The sequence below is a fragment of the Falco naumanni genome, chromosome 8 (genome assembly GCF_017639655.2).
Source record: "Falco naumanni isolate bFalNau1 chromosome 8, bFalNau1.pat, whole genome shotgun sequence".
NCBI lineage: Eukaryota > Metazoa > Chordata > Aves > Falconiformes > Falconidae > Falco > Falco naumanni.
The window spans coordinates 60739908-60763484 of NC_054061.1; the positions used below are offsets into that span (position 1 = coordinate 60739908).

The 23577-nt window shown below is 40.7% G+C and overlaps 1 protein-coding gene and 1 long non-coding RNA gene across 4 annotated transcripts; one reads left to right on the forward strand and one right to left on the reverse strand.

Annotated features, from left to right (window-relative positions):
* The first annotated feature begins 129 nt into the window (after nt 1-129).
* WDR75 (WD repeat domain 75) lies at nt 130-18010 on the forward strand. Its single transcript, XM_040602772.1, has 21 exons — nt 130-257; nt 426-555; nt 1437-1502; nt 2197-2290; nt 3040-3164; nt 3475-3545; nt 4102-4218; nt 4738-4826; nt 5647-5805; nt 6137-6196; nt 6287-6402; nt 6882-7054; nt 7876-8039; nt 10258-10441; nt 12273-12367; nt 12784-12879; nt 13481-13650; nt 14198-14257; nt 15367-15510; nt 15591-15682; nt 17647-18010. The coding sequence occupies exons 1-21, from the start codon at nt 172-174 to the stop codon at nt 17852-17854; spliced, it is 2499 nt and encodes an 832-aa protein (XP_040458706.1). The 5' UTR covers nt 130-171; the 3' UTR covers nt 17855-18010.
* On the reverse strand, nt 8046-23429 carry LOC121092204. 3 transcript variants are annotated; one of them, XR_005829222.1, is made up of 5 exons: nt 18433-22763; nt 17567-17660; nt 15357-15408; nt 13948-14046; nt 8046-8255 (listed from the first exon to the last, which is right to left on the reverse strand). It is a non-coding gene; the product is annotated as an uncharacterized LOC121092204 (long non-coding RNA). The 3 variants fall into 3 exon arrangements; XR_005829221.1 differs by lacking the exon at nt 8046-8255 and adding an exon at nt 22771-23429 and having other exon boundaries at nt 13706-14046; nt 18433-22651; XR_005829220.1 differs by lacking the exon at nt 8046-8255 and adding an exon at nt 22771-23422 and having other exon boundaries at nt 13706-14046; nt 18433-19121.
* Nucleotides 23430-23577: the final 148 nt, after the last annotated feature.

A 23577-nucleotide genomic window follows, 5' to 3' on the forward strand; every position in this document is an offset into this window, starting at 1 on the left:
CAGCCCAGCAGCCAACCAGCGCCGGCGCGAGCCTGCCCCCGCCGCCATGCCGGTGGCGGGCGGAACTGACCGAGGAGCCGCGGGCACCATAGAGTCGCGGCGGAACGCGGGGCGAGAGCGGCCGCGCTCGCCGGGGCGGGGGTGAAAGGTCGGGGGTTTCGCTGAGGCAAGATGGTGGCGCCGGCCACGCTCCGCGTGGTGCGATGCGGCGGCAGCACCCTCCACGGCGCCAGGGCCGTCTTCTCCGCCGATTCCAAGCAAGTGGGGCCGTGCCCTGAGCCTGCCACCCTTGGGGGGGGGGCGGATCCGGAGCTTTGCGGCGGGGGCGACAGCCGGCAGGGGTCCCTGCGGCCTGCCGCTCGCCGGGGCGTGCCTGGGCCCCTTCCCCCGCGGGCGGCGCGGTGACGGTTTTGCTCCCCCGCCAGGTACCTGCTGTGCGCCTCCGGCGACTTCGTGAAGATGTACTGCGTGGCCACCGAGGAGACGCTGCGGTTGATGGGCGGCCACGCCGGCCTGGTGACGGGCATCCAGCTCAACCCCCACAACCATATGCAGGTCTGGGGGGGGGGGGGCGGAGGGGGTCTGGCCGCGGGGCGGGGGGGGTGCTGGGGGTGCTCCTGCCCCTCGGCCGAGCTTAGTGCCTCCGCGGGGGCTGTTCCGGGTGTTTGGGGGCTGGCTGGAATGGGAGGACGAGCTGGAGGCGGTTATAGCACTGTTGAGGTAATGTTTCGCCAAAAGTCTTCCTGGGAGGGTAAACTTTGAATCTTTTTTTTTACAAGTAAAAACGTGAAACACCATGTGGATAATACTTGTTGAATGGAATGACAGCAAAATGAAAATGTCAGCAAAATTCCCTTTTCTCTTTTCATTATTGAAGGGAGGAAAGGCATCTGAGAAAATCAGCAACACGTGCTGTGGTTGGTGTTTGCCCCAGTCCATTTGCTGCTACAGATGCAGATTTGACTAAATCCGTTAAGTTTGCCCAGTGGCTAGCTTCGTACTGGCAGCCTGCCTTCCCTGTTCACTGCTGCTCTGGCTCTGGGTCTCAGTTTGCCTGGAATTTCTTTGTTGTCTATCTAGAAACAATAATTACTTGATTACTTGCCAAAGTAGACTGCATCAGCATATTATCAATGATGCAAATGTTAATAAAAGTTCGCATGATGGGTATCTGTGCATGCTCTGTAAGTCTCAAGTTATTAAGCCCAAACACCCGTTTCTTTCATTCAAACTAGAATAATAGTGTTGTATTTCCATTGCACTTTCTTTGAAGGCAGTACAGAGCTGATATGGGTCCTGTATTTTTGATGATTCAGCTGCTCAGAGTCGCAGTTCCATTGATCAATCCTTCAACTTGTAAGCTGTGATTTTATATAAAAGCTGGCTTTGATGCATTACTTTAACTTACTTTTTTTTTCCCCTTTTTTTCCCCTCAGCTCTATTCTTCCTCTCTTGATGGCAGCATTAAGCTGTGGGACTTCATGGATGGGATTCCCATTAAAGTATGTTGAGTTATACCTGTTGAACACCTGTCAAAATTATTCTTGACCCATTGTTAGTGGAATAAGGCTTGCTGTAGCAGTTGCTACAAATGGGCACAAATTAGTCTGAGACGTGTTGGTTTGCCATGAACACAGCCTGAAAACCACCAATGCATGGCAGTAGTAAAATGCAGCAATTGATGTGCGTGTCACTGCAGAAATTCATGCTGATGCAAAATCTTTTGGGGACAAAGATGGGATCTGTGTTGACATGCTAACTTTGCTACTTGCTGCACAGTGTAGCTCGTAGGGAGTGTGCAGCAGTTTGTGATGTGCCAGTAGGAATTGATACAATGGCTTGAAAATACGGGCTGCAAACTGTCCTGTTCCTCCCGTTTTCTGCTAAATAGAGGCCCTTTCCTATAGATGGGCCTTCTGCTTTGTATTAGGGGTAAGGCAACTTCAGATTTTTCTGTAAATCTGATGTCTCAGATTTTATCAGTACTGTTACAAAGTTTGTATTAGTCCTTGATAGAATAAAGGTCTTTTTATTTGTCTTAGAACTGAATATTTTAATTGATCTGTCGAGGTTTCTTCAAAGCGTGTGTATTTTCCGTCTTGTAAAAACTTAGCATTATTCACTGTTGAAAGCCATACACGTCATTGTAATAATTGTTGAAGTCCATGTCTTTTTTGTCTTTTTTTTTTTTTTCAGACTTTCACTGTAGGATCCAAACTTCTGGCACTGTACGCACTTGCGAGTTCTGAGGACTCAGTGTTTGTTGTCATTCCAAAGAGTGGTGAAAGAGGTACAGTATGATCAGCATCTTCCTTGCCATCTAAGTAATTCTGTGTCTAAGCTACTGTCATGTCAGTGAATGGTATGTGGCAAGAACGTGCTTTAATTTATTAATTTTGAAAATATTTCTTAAAATCCTGTGACAGATGTCTGCAGTCCTGCATTTTGTGCCTTTTTTCTGTTTTCATTCTAGGACATCTGTTTTTAAAAAAAAATAATTTAGAGGAGTGCTTATCTTCACATTTGAAGCATGTACTACATGTATCTGATGTAGATGCAATAAATCTTTAAGCAGTGCTTACCATGGCACAGGGTATGCTACAGTACTTCAAACTACTCTTCCACCTTAAGCACTGTTACCTCAAATAGACTTGTTCTATTTAACAGCATGCCTAGATTTTTTTCCTAGAATTTTGTCTGGCATAAATACAAACATAGCTTGACCTTACTTTTAACTGTATTGCTACAAATGTCACTTCAGAGCAAGAGCAAATATTATGCAGCTTTGCTTGGTTTCTGCTTACAGTTACACTGGTGTCCACTATCTAGTCCTCAATCTTCAATAATGTTGTCTGAATCAAAATATTTGAAACAGTTATTGTTTCTGAAAGGTATTACAAACTTTTTCAAACTCATTAAAATATTGGAAGGTACTAACATGTTAGTTTTAAGGTAGAAGAGATGTAAATCTCCTCTGTAAGGGGTGTATGTAAACTTGTTCATAAAAAACCTTTTGATAACAGGTTTTTCTTTGATCAGATACATTCCAACTGGTCTCAGTTAAGCTGACAAAAGCAGCGGGCCAAGATCTGGAAGCCAAGGAATTGTCAGTGGTTTTGCATGGTGTGGGTGCATCACCGAAGTCTATTGCGTTTGGGAGAGAAGTATGTTCACCTTTTGGTTTTGGTTTTTTTTCCTTCTGTTGAGTGTTGATTGGTTGGGCTTCTCCCACTGAACTGTATGCTGTTTATGCTTTTATACAAGCACAGCAGCACTGAAACAAATGGTTCTGTGTAAGACTTAGGTTTATTTTTCTAAAGAAAAGAAAAAGAAAAAACAGCACTTACAATAGGTAAATATTTACTTAACATCAGCTTATTTTTAAATACTTTGTAGCAAAACATATTTTATTTGTTTTTCTTTCATGTGTAAGAACATAAACTGTACCTCCTAAGCTGTTGTTTTGTTATACAGGGTGAATATGTGGCATCAGTGAAGGATCTTAATCTCCAAGTTTATTTTTTCAAACAGAAACAGTTGAACAGGTAAGACTGAAAATGTCTGGTATTGATTCAGTCTGATATATCGTAAAGGTTGGTTTTCTGGTGATGTGTGCACATAGTAATTTGTATGTGTCAGCAACTATTTGGTTTTATGCAGGAGGGGATGTGGTCACTATACAAGAAGTTTCCCATAGAGGCAGACAGTGGGATGCTGCATTGGTATTGGTAACTCATCTTTTCAGCTTGGGCATATAGTTTTTTTCAGGGAAATGCTTAAGCTGATGCTGGACTGAAACAAGTGACATAGTTTGGTCAGGGCCAAAACAAGGGCAGAGGGCAGAGCAGGGGTGGAAGGAGAGAGAGAAAAAAAAAAAGGAAAAATCTTATGGCTTGGCTGAAGGCAAAGAACTAATGAAATAAAGAGAAAAATAAGTCTGTATCTGTTTTTTGGAAGGTGCATGTAACTGTAACAACTTGGAGATGTTTAATTTTGCTGGCCAGAATTATTTTTATGTGCATTAGATGATCCTTTTGAAGCTTTGTTTAAAAAACAGCAAACCAACTTGTGTAACTAAAGTTACTTTCTTAATTCTTGAAGATTTTCTTTAAGTGCAGTGAAGACAAAAGGTGGAAACAATCACTTCACTTGCGTAGCATGCCATCCTACAGAGGATTGTATTGCAACTGGCCATGCTGATGGAAAGATTCGCCTCTGGTACGTGCATTTTAATTCAGCCATGTAGCCTGTAAACTTAGGTAACCATAGGAATTAAGTGAAACCTGAGCAAAGCAGTCTAATTCGTCCTTAGCATTGCTCATTATGACTTCTGAAAATGGCAAAGAATGGCAAGTGCCATGAAGCTACTGTACTGGCTAACTTCAGTTTAATGTCAAATGGGAAAATACTCTTTGTTAAGCTGTGCTCCATTGAAAAAGGTAATGCAGGAGCAACTGAAGTACCTCCTTACGGGCAAGTAGAGACCTAGAGAGAGCACACTAGTGGGATTGTGTGGTTAAGAACAATATGCTTGCCAAGTTGCTCTACAGCACTGAGTTGCTCAGCAAGATGCGCAGTGTGCACTGAGAAGGCGCCAAAAACCTGCTAGCATGGTTCCTCCCTTTGCATCACTTGATCACTCAAGAAACTGGAAGTTAGAGGAGAGGATGGTGTACTTGATTTAATTCAGTATTTCTTTTTGTTTGCTGTGTTGCTGATGGTGTGCTCCCCACATAGGAGGAATTTCTACCACAAGAAAGAATACACATTTTCCACACTGCATTGGCATCATGATACTGTCATGGATCTAGCTTTTTCTATAGAGGGTGAGTAAAAAGCCAAAAACTGCAAACCACAAAAGACCTCCAACAAACAAACAAACAAACCCTCTCAAAGTTGAAGAGTTGGAGCAGGGACAGAAAAATCAATAGGCTAAGTTCAATTTTGTCCACTTACTAACAGATTAATTTCTAGAATATTAAATATGTCCAGGAAGGACTTGAAACAAAAATGGAAGCAGCTGTTTATTTTTTGATATATTTTGATTGGCATTCATAACGTCAAATGTCTACCTTCTGTGGCAGAATATAAAATTTAGCCCCTCCTTACCTATTTCCCCTCATCTCTACTCTCCTGCCCTGCTCCCCACCCCCTTCATCAGTAACACTGATGAATTCTTGCCAGTCTTATTTGCATCCAAATAAAACAAGCCAGCCTTGTCCAAGCTCAAACCTAGTGGCAAAAATATAGTTCATTTTTTATATCTGAATTGTGTGATCTGAACTATTCTCCTTAGGATACTTCTTGCTGCAAAGTACTTCTGATAGAAGGAGAACAAATCAGCTGTATTCTAACAAGAATACTCAGCTCACTCAGAAAGTAGTGGGATTTACTGCTCCCAATGCATTGTTTAAACTTTATTGTAGGCACAAATTCTTGTTCCTGTGTCCAGCAATTTGACGTGGGGTAATGAGAAACATACCTGTGTTGTCCACACTTGGATATGAGGAATAATTGCTTTGTATGTGACAGTTTAAGAAAGGTTTTTGAGAAACCTGCGGTTGCCTGTCATTGTAAACTGATGATACTTTTTTTTTTTTTTTTTCTTAACCAAAACCTATAACTGTATTTTCATTACCGGAAAAGGAACCAGCTTGCTGAGTGGTGGAGTTGAATCTGTTCTAGTTCTGTGGCACAACGGATCAGATTGTCGAAAGGATTTCCTTCCCCGTTTGGGATCTCCTATTGAGTACATCTCCATGTCATCTGATGGTGCACTCTGTTGCACCTTGCATACAGACAACAGTAAGCCAATACATAATTTAAGTATCATTTAATGCAAAATGGAATGCAAATAACTTCATTTTGTTAGTTTTAGATTCATTAACTAGACATAGAAGTTCGATATTGATCTGAAAGCGCAGATGCTTGAAGTGATCTTTTGCTTTGTCGTCGGTCTGTGCATTTGCGTGGCGACTGCTGTAAATTGGCTTTCCACCTTGATGTGAGGGTGTCGTAAATTGAGAAAAGATACATTTATAGGATTAAGTACAGTTGGTTAAGGTCCCTTCCCCACCGTGAGATGTGGTTACATTGCAGAAGCCTTTTGCAAGCCTTTATTTGTTTTTCTTTTCAGGAATTACAATAATCAACAGCAACCTAAGATTTTCCAAATGTATTCAAGGGCTAATCAAAAGTAAGTGCGATAAAACTAATCTTCCGCTTAAGAGGGCAGAATATGTCACTTTCAGTCTTAGGTCATTTGTCATCTGATTCTTGTTTCCAGCTACGGATGTCAAGACAGGTCTAGTGGTTGATCCTAGAACCAAGGCTTTGGTCCTGAATGGAGAGCCTGGCCACTTGCAATTCTATTGTCTCCAAAGTGACCAACAGCTGTTCAGTGTAAGTTGCATGGGCTTGTCCTAAATTTTGAACTTATTCAGTCAAGTAAGTTACGCATCAGAATTTATTTGAAAACTTAATTTGGCAAGCAGGAAAAAAGCCAGCGGCTCTACCCTGAGACTGGATTCCAAGCTGAGATGGTTTTGGCTTTATCGCAAACTTCTTTTACTTGTTAAGCATAGTTAAACTTTGATAGTTGAGTAAATACTTGTGCTACTCCTGTTAAATGTCAAAAATTTCTGGAAAAGCTCCCTCTTAAATATCTTTATTTCTTTTTTGCTTTTCCTTCTTTTCTACACTTGGCATTATTGTGGAATGTACATGCCGTAATTATGCTTTCCCCGCATTTTTCTTTATGCCACAGCCCAGTCAGTCCTAATTGGTGCTTTCAGAACATCCTTTCTCCATGGTTTTATAAATGATACCTCTAAATCTTTGCTTGAATTTTGAATTCTAAATTTCATCTTGTTGTTTTGCAGTTGGATATTGTGCAACGACAATACATTCATCAGGCAGGTTTGAAGCAAACTGACTTGGTAAAAGTTGCGTTTAGTGCACAAGGCAAGTGGTTGGCAACAGTAGAGGAGAGAGACGAAGTAACCGACCCTGAGTTACAGTTGAAGCTGTGGTTCTATGATGAAGAAACACAAAGGTACTGGTAACAGAGCTGGCCTTCTGGGTGTCAAAATCTAAAGTATCGCACAAATGTCTGTACAGGCTTTGTCTTGCAAAGGCAGAGGTTTTCCAGTCAACTAATAAAAATCTAGGGAAGACTCTGGTGAGAGTTTGCCATGCATGCTACACGCATCTGAAACCACACACAGAGCTGACATAAATACAGATTGAAAGTAATTGCTGTGAACCTAATTTACTTACACAGGCTATTTTAACCATGGGAATTAAGTTCACGTTTACTTCGTATTAAAAATTATGGACTTAATGGAATGGTTGTATAACTTGTTCAGTTTTCCCAACTTTTGTCTAATCCACCATTGATTGATTAGTCCTTCTAGGGTAGAGCAGATTATGTGTTTATTGTTGATTATGTGTCTTTTCTTTAGCTAACATATGCATCTGGTTCATACACATTCCCTTATTTTCTTGTTTAAAAAAGAATTTACTATAAATTGTTACTGTCTTGAAGAAGAAACAAAGCAAAATAAAGCTGATCTGTGTAGTAGCTTATGTGACTGATTTTCTAAGTGCTGGAAAGACTACCCAGAGTTCAAGCTGAATATTTGAGAGTGATCCTTGCTTAGTGATAATTCTTTCTCAGTGCTGGCCTACAATCTCTCTTGCTGTATGGAAGTGATAAGGAAATCTGGTCTGATACCATGTAGCTGTCTAATTAGACAGAAGTTACTTTGATTCCTCTTCTGCCCCCCCGCCCCCTTCCAGAATCATCTTGGACTGAAATCTTCCCCAAGTTCCAAATGAACTAAAATGGCAAGCTTCTGTTTTCTTTTCCTACAGCTTTAAGCTGAACACTAGAATAAATATGCCCCATGAGGACCACATAACAGACATGTGCTTTCGTGACATGGATGAATTAGAAGATGACTCTCTGATACTGGTAACAGCTGGCAGAGACTGTGTGTTTAAAGTCTGGGTGATGGTAGAAGACACTGATCCAGAAGGTAAATATGGTCAAAACGTAACTTACTCTTACTTGCCACATTATAACATCCTATAGAATTTCTGACCCTAACTTCATCCTTTCAGAACTAGGCCCTTTAGTCGCATGCATTTACCTGTTTCTGCTGATGAATGAAGTATTGTGTTCTCCTGAGCATCCTCTGTGATGGAGTTCTCTCATAGGTTTCTTGCAGTATTATGGATTGATATGGAGGTTCCTGAAATAGCAAAGACCTTGCCAAGCCTGCTGCAGAAGGCTGTGACAACCTGTATTTATTGTTTAGAGGATTGTTTGTAGTAATGATTTGTCCATGCTGGGAAAATGGATGTTTTGTCATTCATCTGGGTAGTCTTTTTATTTGAGACTTCTGCTCAAAGGAGCAGGATGCAGAAATGTGTTACTCTGTTTCAGTTGACTCAGTATGTAATAATAGCACTTTGCCATTCCGCTGCTCACCACTTCAGAGTTCATTTTTTGAACATCCTTCTTACCCATAGACATTTGAAAGTCCTAGAATGGATATTTAGGATCCATTTCCAAAATACTTAAGTAACGAAATTTCACCTCTCAAAATGCATGCTGATATTCACATATTTTAAATAGAGTGTCTGAAGAAGCTGTATTACCCTGTATGCCTTTGCACGTGAAATGCAAGACTTTCTGCTTCTTCATTTCCTTTTACTTAATTGTTACCACAGTGCCAGGCACGCTTAAGTGAGCTGGAACTTTCCTGCTACCTGGGTGTTTTATCTTTTCATGTCCCCAGTAGATGTGGTAGTGCTTTTGCTGAACCGCTTGCTGTTTGATAACATGTTTGTGTTTTCATGGGCAGGTGAACATGTTCAAAAGTACTTTTGAGCTACTAGTTTCCATGTGGCAAACTTACTTTGCCAAATTAACTTTCTCTTCCCAAGCCGTTTGCTCCTCAACAGTGGCTGCTCATGAGAAGAAAAACAAAAGCTTGTATTCATTTACTAGGATTTGTGTATATATTTACTTAATAGCAACTCTCTCAATGGTATCTGAAAGGGTGTGGGGGGGTTCTTTTTATTTTTTGTAAATGATTCTAAGCCTAGATTATATTTTAATGAACAGATACTTCGATCTTGGGTACAGTGTGGGCTGGGGATGAAACCTAGTGGGGTCTGTTTCCTTCAGCAAGATCGTATCTGCTGACTGGCCTCATCAGGGTCTTTTTTGTGTGACTTTGTTTTTAAGTGACTGTACAGAGTTCTGTTCATGGCATGTGTAAAATTACAAATCAGTGCTGACTTCTGTGGTGTGTTTGCCTAGCAGGGGCAGGGTAGGAATGCTCAGGTAGAAAGAATTGACATGCTGCAGCTTCTGTGCACCACATATTAATAAACTGATTGGTTCGTAAGTAGCCTACACTCTGGCATGCTTTTAATTGCAGCAGATCGATCTCTCGCTGTGCCTCTAGATGGTGCCATGCAGTTGGAAGTGGTGAATTGTTTCTGGCTTTTTTTTACAGGCAGGTCTTTTAATCATCAACTGATAGCCATTGTATAAAGGATATCTTAGCATAGCGTGAACTTATTTTCCTTCCTTTCTTCATCCTACTCCTGTGTTTCAAAAACATGTTGTATAAATTTATTTATACTGGGAAATGTATGTTATGTGGTAAGTACATCACTTCGCTTCTGTTTATTTTATGGTAATTATCAACAGTAGGAAAGGTATCCCAGCTGGACACGCTGGCAGGTTAACCAACACAAGGAAGCATGCTGATTGGGTCACTCTGTGATCTTCAAACTTTCTGTAAATGAGCCATGAGTTTTGTTGGACTGAAATGCAAGCTGTGTTCAGATTTTCAGTAATGCTCCTGTTCTTGCTACCAATTTAAAATAACACTATATTTCAGAACACTAAATGCTGAATCTACTTAAGTATCTTTTTTTTATTTTTCCCTTTTATCTAATATCTGCCTGTTTGATACCTCAGTTAATGCAGTTGGTAAAGTAAATGTGAATGTTGTACCATGTCAGTCTTATGATTCACTGTTCAAATGCAAAACTGAGGACAAATGAATAACCTACTAGATGTTTCTTGTACTAGAACGGGACAGATTCTCTGTACTCCTCAAAGTGTATGTTTTCTGAAACAGAACTGTCTTGCTCTTGAGCCTATTTTGCAGCCCTAGTACTTGAATTCTTCTTCGTGTATAGACTTGAATTAACTAGCCTGTTTATTCAATGCAGCACAGCAAAGTGTGAGCTGGAACTGTGACTTCGTAGGCAGCTACCACAACTACCAAGCTACTAACTGCTGTTTCTCAGAAGACGGCTCTGTGCTTGCTGTTAGCTTTGAAGAAACTGTCACTGTATGGGATTCAGTTACTTGGGATCTTAAGTGTACGTTTTGCCATCCACCTGGAAAAATAAGGTATGCTTTTCATCTGGTTTTTTATGTCATACTTGAACTCTCAGAACTTAAAGAATCAATTCATAGTAGTCCAGGACCTTGTGTATGTTCTTATAAATGTTGAATTTAACAGTCTGAAGTTCATACGTAGAAAAAACTCTAAAATGGCTTTTAGGTTGTTGATAGCTTACTGTTAATAAGATTGAGCTTTGCAGTTTCATCTTCTTACTTGCTTGGGACTCTTTTACCTCCCGTACTCAATGTATCGTTGGGCATGCAGTAGGGTATTAATAGCCCTTCTTTTTCCCCATTAATCTAGGAATGAGTCAAAGTACTGAAAAAGTACAAATACAAGATGTTAGTTCTTTAGGCATGTTTTCATGCATACAAACAGAATTTGTATCAATAAACCATAAAGGCGTATTGACCTTGTTATCTGCATTACAAAATATATATCCTGATCCTTTCTAACATCTGCTGGAAAATCCATGTTTGCCTAGCAGACTATCCCAGCATGCTAAACTGTGTGCTGTCGTGATAAAAGACATCCTGAAGGTCTAGATACCGTTCTGTTGTGTAAGAATAATGAGGAATGGCGTAGGTCGATGGTAGAGGTAAATGTCAGAGACTCAGAGAATAGGGCGGTCTTAATACTGAGCTTCCTGGACTGTGCAAATATACAGCAGTTTCTGTTCCAGGTAAAGTATCACGTTTCTTATGATAATCTTGAATAAAATGGGGCAATAGGTGGCCTCAGTGGTTCATCTACTTAATCTCTGTGCCAGATCTCTGTATCTAAACAGTTGCTGAAACAGGAAGATGCTACACACCTACTGTAGCATTCCCTTTCAGTGCTGAGGTTTTTCGAACTGCTTCTCAGACTTGCTTCTCAAAGGCATTACTGCCGTAATGTTAGAGGTATTTCATATACCCCTTTCCAGGAAACATCTAAAATGGAGAGCAACACATTGTGCAGTCACAATATTTTAAAGATTCTGGCATGAAGAATCTTTATTCTTGTGTGTATGTTTGTTATCTTTTCTTCTGTGTGATCAAGTCAGTTTTGTTTATACTGGTCCTCTAAAATTAGAAATTTAGAAACATGATTCTAAAACTTGTGTGCAGGAAAATGTGTAAGCCACGTCTTTACTATTTATGCAGAAAACTTCTCTTGACAGCTTGGTGCAGTGGCAAGCTTTTCCCAGGACAGCTACTCCTTTTGTAGCCTTACTATATGTTATATTAAAAGGAAACTCTAGGGCTATATTAAATGACTGTATTAGTATCATAACTTCAAAGGGCAATGTTTCAACATAGAAATTCCGCCCTTTATTAGCTTTTTTGAAAATGTTCTATAGCATTAGAAATCAAAAGGCTCTTCTGATATTCTCAAACAAGAGACTGGGAAATTAAAATGCGTGAAAACAAGTCAGTTTCTTCAGTTGGAGCAGCCTGTAACTTTTTTTTTTGTCCATCCTTTCTAGTGCTTAGGGCAATAGTAGGAATTCTTTACATAAGGAATTTATTTACCAGGCTTGATGTGAACAGTTACTATTACTTAGGGGTTTGTAACTTACTTAAGAGTTTAAAATCACTCCTTGAAATCAGAATGTTATAGGAATATGTAATCCTTATAGATTTATTCATACTTTAAATCTCCCAGACCTATCTGGTGGTTGTATGTGAAGTTCCATGCCACTAGGGGTGAAAGCAAAAAGCAAACTTAGCCCGATTTAAATACAAGAACTAAGTTTTAACTGAATGGTTTTGTGACTTGTGAATCATTGCTACATAGAGAAAAGAGGAGGAAATCTGAAGGTCACTAACTTGTTCTGGCTTTTTACTTCTGTAGGAACATCTGCTTTGGGAGACTAACATGTTCCAAGTACCTTATTGGTGCCACTGATCATGGCTTTCTGTGTTGCTGGAACCTACTCAGTTGTGCATGTAAGATCAGCTTAAATGTGTGCTAGTGGTAACATTTAACACCTGAATTTACTATGAAACCTTAAAATAATTCTAGTTTGATTCCCGATTGACCCACTACAAAATGTCCTGTGGAAACATAATTTTCATACTTCAGTCAGGATGATATCCTGCCCAGCGTGCATGTGCTTTGTGTGCATGTGCATAGTAACTTCTAAGTTAAATGACTGATGAGACAAATTGTGTTTCCTACGATCGTGTAGAAGTTGTTAGTATTTCTCTATTTTTATTCATCTGGGAATAAGTGAAACCGCGTTCCCCTTCCAGAGGTGAAGGCCCTGTGTGTCATTCCCATTTGACCTTTTGTTTGGCAAAGTAGTGGGATAGAACTGAATGCCGCCTTTTCATGTCTGGCTGTTGCTGTGTTTGCTTTTCAGTGGAATGGAGTGCCCACCTCAACATCTTAGTTCTGCAACCTGATCCCCTTTCAGAATACATTGCTGCTGTCTCATGGCTCTCAAAAGAGTCCAGCCGTAAGTACAAAGGCTTCTTTGACAAGTAATAGTCATTGGAATTTAAAACTGTGAAAGTATAATTTCTAGAAAAAGGTTTTCTTAGAATCCATCCCCATAAAAGCCATAAAACAGACTTGAGTCTGTGTTTGCACCTGTGGAAAACAGCAGCAGCAGCAAAATATGGAATCAGTTACATTAGAAAAGACATGTTGGCTCCCCATATTTTCGTCCAACAGTTATTTTACGGTACAGGATATAGCACAGGGTTAACCATGCTTTCTGGGTGAGGGTCTTAAATGTTCTTAACCCTCTCCTGTAAATGCAAAACCATGGTTGAACTGTACAGCCACGTTTTAGAGCTTCGACTGTAAATTATGGTTACTCTTCCTAGAGCTACTGTTCCACAGAAACATCAGTTTCCAAGTATGTTCTCTGGATTGGAATACTGTGAAAGGTACTTTCTGTTACGCCGTAAGGTTACCCATTTATAGCTCCTGCAAACTAGTGCTTAAAGGCAATCCTGTCCAGCCCTTTATGACTATGATACCTAGGGCTTTGACAGCTATCCAGGAAGGTAAGAATTTCATGATTTAACGAGAAGATGTCCTTTATTTTGCAGTGTTTGTGTTTAAACCAAATGAGCCACGACCAATCTATATCCAGAGGAACCTTTGTAAGGAAAAGATCCAGCTTGCTGCCTTCATTCCAAGAGATGAACCTGAAACAGTTGGCTCAGAAAAATACCTTTGGCTAAGAAGATCCCAACTATTTTTTCTTACGGATACACAAGTAAGAAATAGTGATTGGCAAGTGGTTCCTGGGGAAAAGGTATTTTCCTGAATGTGGATTGGTACAAATTCAGTGTTCTGCTGTTGAGTATAAGAGTTTCTTTTTGTGATTTCAAGGCAGTGTAAGCCATGCTTTGTTCTTCATTAGAAGCTTTGAAGATCAAAATCGATTATTTACTGGTTTTCTACTGCTAATAGTATCTGCTGCCGCATTCATACAAGAATCTAGATCATTTGGGAGCATTGCCTACGTTGCTGTATTACTGCTGATTATCCAAACATTTCACATGATACTCACTTTCTGCGGTCATTGGTGGGTGGTTTGGGGTCTTTTTTTGTTTGTTTTCCCAAAAAGTCTATATAGATCTTCTAGGCTGTTGCCGCTTCCTTTCAGTTTCTGTATAAAATAGAGAGGAAGAGGTGCGATTGCCTCTTCCGCTTGACTGACAAAAGCTTTTGGGCCAGTTGGAAGCTTCTGTAGGCAGGGTGTGGAAATATGGAAAGCAGGTGCGCATACTATAACTTTGCTACATTGTTCTGTATTTTAGGAGCTAATGACGCTTAGCACAAAGTCTCTAGAAGAAAGGCTTACACCGTCAAGCAAACAGGTACCTCTTACAGAAGTTCTGACAGAGCAGTTGAAAATTCAGTTGTTCAGTTTGTCAGATACAGATTCCCTTCTGTCATGAAAATGCACGCCAGATCCTTAGGTGGAGTCATAGGCACTTAGGGGCAGTAATCTGTATTTGCTTATTTTTTGACTGAACTGGTGTTTGTAAAAACCTTCAAAGGTATTAGTGAGCCGCTGCTTCCTCTTCTCATTTCCCCTGAACAAAAAATGATACCTTTCTAAAAGGATTCCAGTTACACAATGAAGCAAAACCATTGGTTTTGCTCTCATTTTCAAGATGTTTGAATAAGCCCTTTCCTTATCTTGGTTTCTTTAACACGTGGAAAATAGTATTGCCTGAGCGACACTTTCTGATGAGGATGAACAGTTGCCAGTCAATTGTGGCTTATCAATGAGAAGGAATTTCAAATTTATATTCCAGTACGTACTTCTGTGCAGAAGTAGTCTGGGAAATGCAATCTTTTAAATTCACAAAGTGGTGTTCCATGCCCCCTGAACAGAGTTAAAACAGCAGTGCTTGATTGATTTAGTTGGTTAGATAAAATAGATCAAAGTAGAAGTTAGTATCTTTCTAATGCAAAATCCAGGGGGAATGTGGGTATAAGTAATCAGTTTCGTTGGAGGGTGGGGGAATACTTTGGTACTCAGATTAAGGTATATTGATCTAGGAAAATGCCAGAAGGGAAGTTGCCATGTTTTGCTTCCAGTTATGTAATTAAATCACTTGGCACATGATGCTGGAGTATAAATGACCTTTTAGTTGTAAGTGGTATCTGAAAGCCATTCTTAATTTTTCTGGCACATGCACCAGCTTCCGTGTTTGGAAGTTAATTGGTTCATCAGCCAACTAAAATCTGGCATTCTTGAATCCAGATACAGATCCTGGTGAGTTTTACTACCTCTGCGTAGGATTCTCTCAGGATGCCTGACAGAGAATGAGTACAAAGAGCCATATGTCTCAGTTGAGAGAAATGTGAGTGCCGAGTTTTGTCACAGAGGTTGATTCTGAATTTTGGTAACTCAAAATGAGATAGAACTTAGATTTGTGACACTAAGATTTTACTTAAAACTTTCACCTTTTTCAAGCTGGCAGTAGAAGAAAGTCTTCCTGTGACCCCATTTAGCTTGCTGTTGGGAAAGCACAGATGTCAGCAATCACAACAGGATATAGACCTCGGAAAACGAGTTGTTCAAAATAAGCATGAGCAAGATTCACCTGCTGTCAAAGAGGTAGGAGTAATTACAGTAAGCATCCAAACAAAATCATGACAAACAAAGGCTTTCATAAAGCTTCTGTTTTATCTTTTCAGCTTTTGCACACTCCGGCACATGTTTTGCCATCTGCTTCCTTCCTCTGTCCTATATTTATTAATTCATTGCTCATCTCCAAAGAGAACAAAAGGTAAGAAAGATTGAAGAACTCTCTTTAGTTATTGAAGTTATTTTAAATTACGTATGTTCTTGTTTAAAGTGCAAAAACAGTTTACCAACTCTCCATTCTTCTATTTTAGTAGCTTTATGGTGGCAAGATGTGGTTTTTAAAACTACATAGGTTTGGGGACGTAAGCAGACTGGCTGTTTAGTTGATTGGCTCGTTTGTTGCTGTTATTTTTGCTGCTGTTTAGCATAATGTGCTCATACCCAACATGTTGCCTTTGGTACTCAAATGTTCTTTATGAGTCTGACTTTATTCCAGGGATTTAATGGTTTTGGTGCCATTTTTTGATAGATGCCAGATTCTCAGCTTTATCTGATATTATGATGACTTCCTGCATAATTCTTGGTTTCTGTTTCTAAGTACACCATGAGTTCTAAACAAGCTGTTAAGATTAAATTTTGTTCCTAATTAAGCTACAACATATGAGCATATACTGTGAAGACAGTTGGCTAAGCTTGTCTTATGATGCATTAGTCCCGATTTAGTGGAGTCATTTGATAGGTACTTAATGTATTGTAGCTTGCTCCTCTGAGATCGATGTCTACTGCTAGAAAATGAATGCAGGCACAGGGGTTGTGATTGTAGTCTTGTGTTAAGATTAATGTTTTGTCACTTACACAGAAGCCAGTTAAATGCTTGTACTTTTTGTGCAGTCTGTTTTTTAAAGCCTCTAATGAAACTCTGCCAAGCCAGAGATGAAAATACATCATTGGTATCAGCTGCCGTTCTGAATTTGCAAAGACCAGTGAGAGGATGGTTTATACTGCCAGGGTTTACTCGGGGGAAAAAAAAACCACCAGTTTGAGTAGTTTTTGCATGCGCATTATATTCTGCCACAAGAGCACTACAATCAGGTCTGCTACCTTGCGCTGGCCCGTATTGCTAGCTTTGTTACTGAATGACACAAGTAAAAGTCTTTTTGGCACATCAGTAAAAGACTGGCAAAATCTAACCCGAGGAATGTGTAGAAAGTTGCATGTAGGTTCAGTACTGCAGAACTCAGGAGTTCAGCAACTGTGTAAGTATTGGCACATGTAGAGTTTGTACTTTGACACTGGGAATTGGTACAACTGCACATTTGAAGTTACATATAGGGGCTGTAGAATCGGGCTCTGGAATAACAAGAATATAGCACTGTATAGAGTAATTTTCTTATTAATGTTAAATCATTGTATTTTCCTTGGCAGTATAATATTAAGGTATTATGCATGTTTCACTGTTGACATTGAGTAAGTGATAAATACTTTGTATTCGAGCAGATGATTTTTAGAAGACTGGTACTGTTCTGCCATGCAGGTCATTCCTAATAAGATCCAAAATATTTATACAACAGGCATGTGAATTAATTACCACATTGTAAATGCTGACTGTTCTGTATAATTCTTGGGAAGTGTGCTTTCTACTTAGCACATTTTAACTCTTGGAAGTCATAAGGGAGTGGCCATTTTAAGCACCTCCCTATGTTTAAAAAAACAAACCAAACTTTACTTTTCTAGTAACACTCTAGGTACTGTAGCAGTTCGTAAGACCAAGTGACCTTTTTCAGATTGGAAAGAGAAGAATTACTTTCTTGAATATTGTCTCGCCTACCAGTGTGACCAATGTTTCTAATACTGTAGGACTGTGAGATTATTACTTTTTACAGAATATTGATCTACCTGTTCTGACACTGTGTTATGTTTAGAGAAAAAAAAAATACAGAGCTCAAGTTTACTTAAAACAGAGGACAGCTATTTGAAAAATGGCTTGTCATTGAGATGGCAAGAGAAATGTAGTAGTTTGTAAGTAGCCTGAGATTAAAAAAAGACAAAATCTAATGTTTACTTTGTTATTTGCATGATAACTTACCTCTCTCCTACAGTGTGCAATACTGTAGTGTGTGAAAGTGCCCATTAATTGGGTTGTTTCCAATCATCTTCCTCTTACAGTGCTGAAGTAGCTGCTGATGAAGTAGAAATGGAAAGTGAAAAAGCAGAGGATGAATCAGATGAAGAAAGAGACATTACTGAAATGGAACAAGAAGCTACAAGTCCTATGGAATTATTAGGAGAGATGACATGTAAACTGTCTAAATCCCAGGAAAAAGAGCTACGAAAAATAAGAAAAATGGACTACAGCTGGATATCAGCTTTCTAAACAGACATCTTGGTTTTTTTATATTGTAAGATGAAGCTTTGTGGATTAAATATTCTTCAAAAAAAGCTTTCAAGTCCTTTGGCCATAAATTTTAGCAGCCTCTATTTCCATGAGAAAGGAGAACTGAGGGGAGGGGGTTAAAGTTTTGAAAAGCTGGCTCTGCTGCTAGTGCTGATTCTCTGTGCCCTTTAGAAAACACCTAAGTTCTGGGTGGGTTTTTTTTCCCCTTGCAAGTGTTAAAAGGCTAATAGCAAAACTGGGTTTGTTATCTAACTTGTGATCGGTTAGCAAAGTGACAGCTAAGCTGCTGAAAATCTCCCCCGCTGAGGCCGGGCTGCTGCTGCCAAAGCAAGAGCAGCAACAGCATCAGTTCGTAAGAGTACTTAATTCAAAATTAGGTAGGGGAAATCAGGATAGGTGTTAGCGTTGCTTGCCTGGATGCGGCACTAGGCCTCCTCCACAGAAGTTCCTCTCCAGCTGCTGAGACAGGTGACAAATGGTTTAATATGCCTGATTCTAGGATATAGATACCTACATGTTTGCTGGGGTTCGGAGATTCTTGGACATAGGGTACTTACATGTGTCAGAGCATAAGGAAACCTTCCCAAATACCATGAAAACAGCACCTTGTAGAAGGAGACGCATCTGTTCTCCTGGCAGCCAGCTTAGCTGATGCACGGGGGGCCTGCTGTGGTATCCAGACATCACTTTAACGACCTATTTCAGAGTGCATATTTGAAGTAGTAGCTTTGAAGGCCTGAAAGCGAATAGTCTCCTGTGTGGTGCAGTACGAAGGCAAGCTGCTGGAAACTACGCCGCTAAAAGCTCTGAAGAAACATTTTGCTAAAAATACTCGGATGAAAAATGTTGGAAACAGGAATGACGCTTCATATCTTGTCAGTGAAAGCCACGTTCTTCCCACTTCACTACTGCCTTTCAGACAAAGTGGTGGACCCTGTCCTCCCCCTCCTTGTCTAACACCGTGTACTGGAAGGCCATTAGTGGAAACATTTTTTTGTTTGGTTGGTTTTTTTTTGAGGGGGGTTATATCTTACAGCAGGCAAAATCTTGTCACTTCCATCCATGTATAGAAAACAGCAAGCTTCATCCTGAGGCACTCAAAGCAAGCCCCTGGGAATGACTCTGCTGGAGGGTTTGACTTCTTGCGTTTTAACACGAATGCAGATGTTTGTTGGGAGTAAGCAGTGCTGACCCGTGACGTACTGGTAAGTCAGCCATCCTTCATCTGTGTTACTCGGTTCACTGGCTGGAAGGCAGAGGGGAAGGCTGTAGCATTGCTTAGAATGGGAGCAGCCGTGACTCCGCCTGTATGTTTAGCAATGAGGTCGTTTGTTTGTTGGGGCTGCCATGGTGATGGCGGGGCACGGGTACTCTGCTCTGAACTCTGGTTTATATTAAGAGGATGCATATACCTCAGAAGCCACTCACTTTTGAGCGTGCTAGTAACAGTGCTGCTATAACGCATCTCTCACCTGGTGGGAGGGTGGAGGGCAGAGCTGCACCCACAGGAGATGCCCCAACACCCACCCCAAGGTCTTAACCCCGGAGAAATGGAAACGCAGCCCTGTAGGCAGGCGGGCTCCCTCCCCGCAAGGCCTCGGGCTCTGGAAGGGGCAGCGGACAGGCTGGTGCCTCCCGGCACACCCAGCTCCTGTGATCCCTCGCGGTCAGCCGGCATCTGGGCTCGGCCGTTCCCTGAGCCTTGGCAAGCCGTGCTTGTGCATGCCGACCTGCCGAGTGTGTCCTTGTGCCGGCCGAGGACTGTGCCAGTAGCGAGACCGCCTGATCTTTGTGTACAGTTGTCATGGGTAAGAAGCTTCCAGAAATAATACTTACATCACCTCCCAAACAAAACCCACACGCTTGGGTAGGGACAGGGTGCTCATTTCAAAGCCAAGACCATGTACTCTACAATACAGCAGCTGTTTGTAAACAGCTACGGCGCTGAAAACTCTTAAAAAGTCATCTGTTATTAGGTGTGAGTGCTGCCTAATCAAAGCCAAAAATGAGTGTAAAACTCATTATTACAGAAAAGTGGAAAAAACTAGTGCACTTTTTTTGTTCTGTAAATTTGCAATCATATGGATGTCAAAACATGAATGTAAACATGCTTCAATAGACACTGCTTTGCGTGAAGAGCCTTACTTAGAATTCGTTTCCACAAGTTAGTGAGCTGTCTGATGATAGTGCATTGCACACTTGTGTTTCCTCCTAATCAGACGTTAATGTGCAAAATAGACAATTAATTGTTACGGTTTCAGACTAAACCAGCTAGGGTTAACTCAGTTACTTGGCAGCAAAGGGCTTCTCATACAGTCAGGTTGCACATCATGGCTCTTCGGACAATATATTACTTAACGACTGTGAGGGACATTTTCTTCTCTTGTAAATTATTTACATGGGACTAATATTATTATGGATTTTAAGGAAAGTTTTTAATTAGGCATTTTGCTTTTTTGTTTATAAAAGCCTTGGTATGACAGAAAATATATGTATTTTAAAACCTGTAAAGGTTTGTCAAAATTTGTTTGCCTGAGAATTCCTGTATTTTTTTATTTCTCTCAAACGTAAAGGGAGAGGAGCGGGAAAACACAACGACACTGTTACAACTACAGCCAGTTTTCTGCTCTTGTATTTTTCTCTCTTTTTTTATAACAGGTGTTTAGATAACCTTCCGGTATACATAGCTGAAAAGAAGAATCACAGCTCCCCAAACATTATGCAATTTTTGTTTCCATCCCTCTTATCTAGAGATCTAGAACTGATACCACCTTTTCAGAACCTTGGACCCGATGGATTTTTCCCTAAATGAAAAATTTCAACAGAACAAATAGAGAAAATATGTTAAGACTAACTGACAAATGACAGGTTTTGAAAACTCTGAGGTTTTAAAAAATAGAAAGTACAGAAAGAAAAAAAAAAAATTGAACTGATTTCTCCCACCCCCACAACCCCAAATGTGTGCTATAGCAGGAGAGACACACTGAAAAAATTTTGTCTTTTTTTCTTAAATCAGACTTCAGCTCTGTGGCAAAACAAGTGCAAGTTGAGCAGAGAGATCTGTACGGGTGTTGTTTCAAAACCACTGGCTGCACCAAAGCCTATTACTGTGTAATTGTGTCAGCAACACTTTAGCACGGCTTTAGAGGTAAGAAGGAAATCTCAGTGGTCATTAAAACTTCACACATTCTCATGAGAGTAAAGTGCTTTACTGGGAAAAGGTGGGTATTCACAGGAGACAATTTACATGCAATTCAGCATCTGAAGATGCAATTTAGTTTAGTGTTCAGACAGTAGAGCCTGAGTGTTCAGAATTTTCGTCAGGAAAAAACAGTTGTTAGCATTGTGTTTTCTAACCATTGTCTTGACTAAATTTGTTTTGCTTCACACAGTAGATTGAATGCACTGGGATAACAGAGAGCCCTCACTTTGTAGTTCTGTGTGTATGTTTGCTCTGCTCGTGCAGGAAATACATTGCTGGGTAGAGTTTTAGTACATTTAGTAGGCACGTTCTGACCAGACTTTTCAAAAACTTCTTCCGAAAGATACTGTGATTACAACAAAGAAGAATTCAGAGGGAGGGCTGCAACCCGTCTGGCTGTGCCTGCTTTGAAATGCTTTATTTTTAAAACAGTTACTTTCTGCTGGTCCTCAGTATTTTTACTTTTTTTTTTTTAAGCCTCCTATATCTCAGTGGCCAGGAAAGCTCTCCATATTTACTGTGACGCCCCAAGTCAAATCTTAAAAAACTTGATAATTTTTGGCTTCTGCTTCTTTCTTCTAAAAAACCTTACAAAAAATAAATAGATAGGCAAGACCATAAGAACTGGATCATGGCAATGGGATGTGACTGAGATGCTGCTTCCCTGTGACACTGCTCAGGTGCTGCTCTAAATGTAGAGGAGAGGTGACCAGTAATTTTAACCCACTGGTTCCAGTCCAGGTTAGTTCACAGAGACTGAAAATGACTGCTGTGGACTGGTGTTTGGTGGCCCCAAACTGGTTACCTGTGAACAGCAGCTCCAAAACACGCTCTGGTCCTTGGTGGGCAGACTTGGCAGGGAAAGCTACGTTAAAGGCTGCTGTTCATAAGCAGCGGTGGCTGTATTTTTCGGTTGATCAAGAATTGGGGAAAAAATAAGAAGTGCCCATTGTGCAGCATGTTTTAGGATCACCTAGATCCTTCTGCCTCACGTATATTTCTGCCTCACGATCCTTTGGCTCTCTAACCCTGGGGGAGCCTTGTTCAGATAGCTCAAGCTGCCCAACCCCAGTCTGCAATGAGCCTTTTGAAGCACCCAGAATTAGAAGCGGAAGAGAATAGGATGGAGGGAAACAATGATGACTTGAGATACAACTCTGGGAGGCTTCAACAGACCTTCCAAGTTCACCCTTCTGCCCTGAAGCAGAGTAGCTGAGGTATACTTATTCCTTGCGGATATTTGTCTAAATTTGCAAACCTCTGATAAAAGTCATGCTATGATCTATGTAATCTGTTCAGTGCTTACCTATTCTGGCAGACACAGTTTTTCCTAATAAAAGTAATCTCTTTTCCTGCAAAATTTCTATTCTAGTCTTCCATGTTTGTTTGTGGTAAGCGTCTTTGATGATAATCTTTAGGAGAAAAAATAGATGAAAGCATGCTATTGTTTCCATTAAACAACTAAAATCATCATCTTTAGCCTTTCATTTTCATTCTCTTGGCCCTTAGAAGCACCAGAATCATCCTCCAGACCTTCTTCAGGCTAATTGCTTACAGGTCAAACATTGTTCAGACTGAAATGATAATAAAGCAAAGGCAAATTTTGCCAGGGCCATTTAATACTGATAAATGTATCCGGATAGCCCTAAAGCCACTTCTTTCTCTGTTCTGGCTTATATTCCTGGTTGATTACCTTTAGTATCTGCCGCGGTCTGGTTTGGCGATGGCAGCAGCAGCAGAAGCAGGTTATCCCTGAGCTGACACCGCCTCCAACGTGGAATCTGTGCAGGGCACCGTGCTCCGTGGGTGCCCCGGCTCGCATCGAACGGGGCAAGCGCCAGCTCCGGCCTCTGCGCAGCATTTCTTTGGGGAGTGGAATAGCAGGTTATAATTATGTAAACTGGAATTTAGCCCGGGCAGCAGGGTCACTCACCTTGAAGATTGCAAAAGACATTGAAATAATACTCTGAACAGCTCAGGATTTTAAGTGCTTGACTGACTTTGCACATAAAGGGGAGAATGTGTCACAGCTGTGTGTCTTTGCACGAAGACGCCATCATCGGATGGCAGAAATCGTGGCTGCAATTGGCGTTGCTGTAAGGCAACTCAGCACGAAATCCTGGCTCCTCAGAAACCATTGACAAAGCACCCTTTCACTTTATAGTTCAGGGTCACAAACACGCGTGACCAACAAGATAAAGTTCTAGATCTTAAAATACTGCTATAAACAGTGCTCCGAGCACTATGTTTGGTCTGAAAGCGGCTGGAGTCTGAGCAACTTAAAGAACAACTTCTTAATATTGTTCATAATACAGCAGATTAAGCCTTTTAGGTAAATACCATAGTGTGGCTGTAAGGAAGGGTCACCACACAGCTCTGGGAACATGTGTACCAGCGCTTCCCCAGGTTGTGGCTTCCTCAAGCACTTTGAAGGCGTAGGCAGCCGCCGTGGAAAGAAGCATTCCCACTTTCCACCCCCATCTGCTGCTTCTGATGCTCC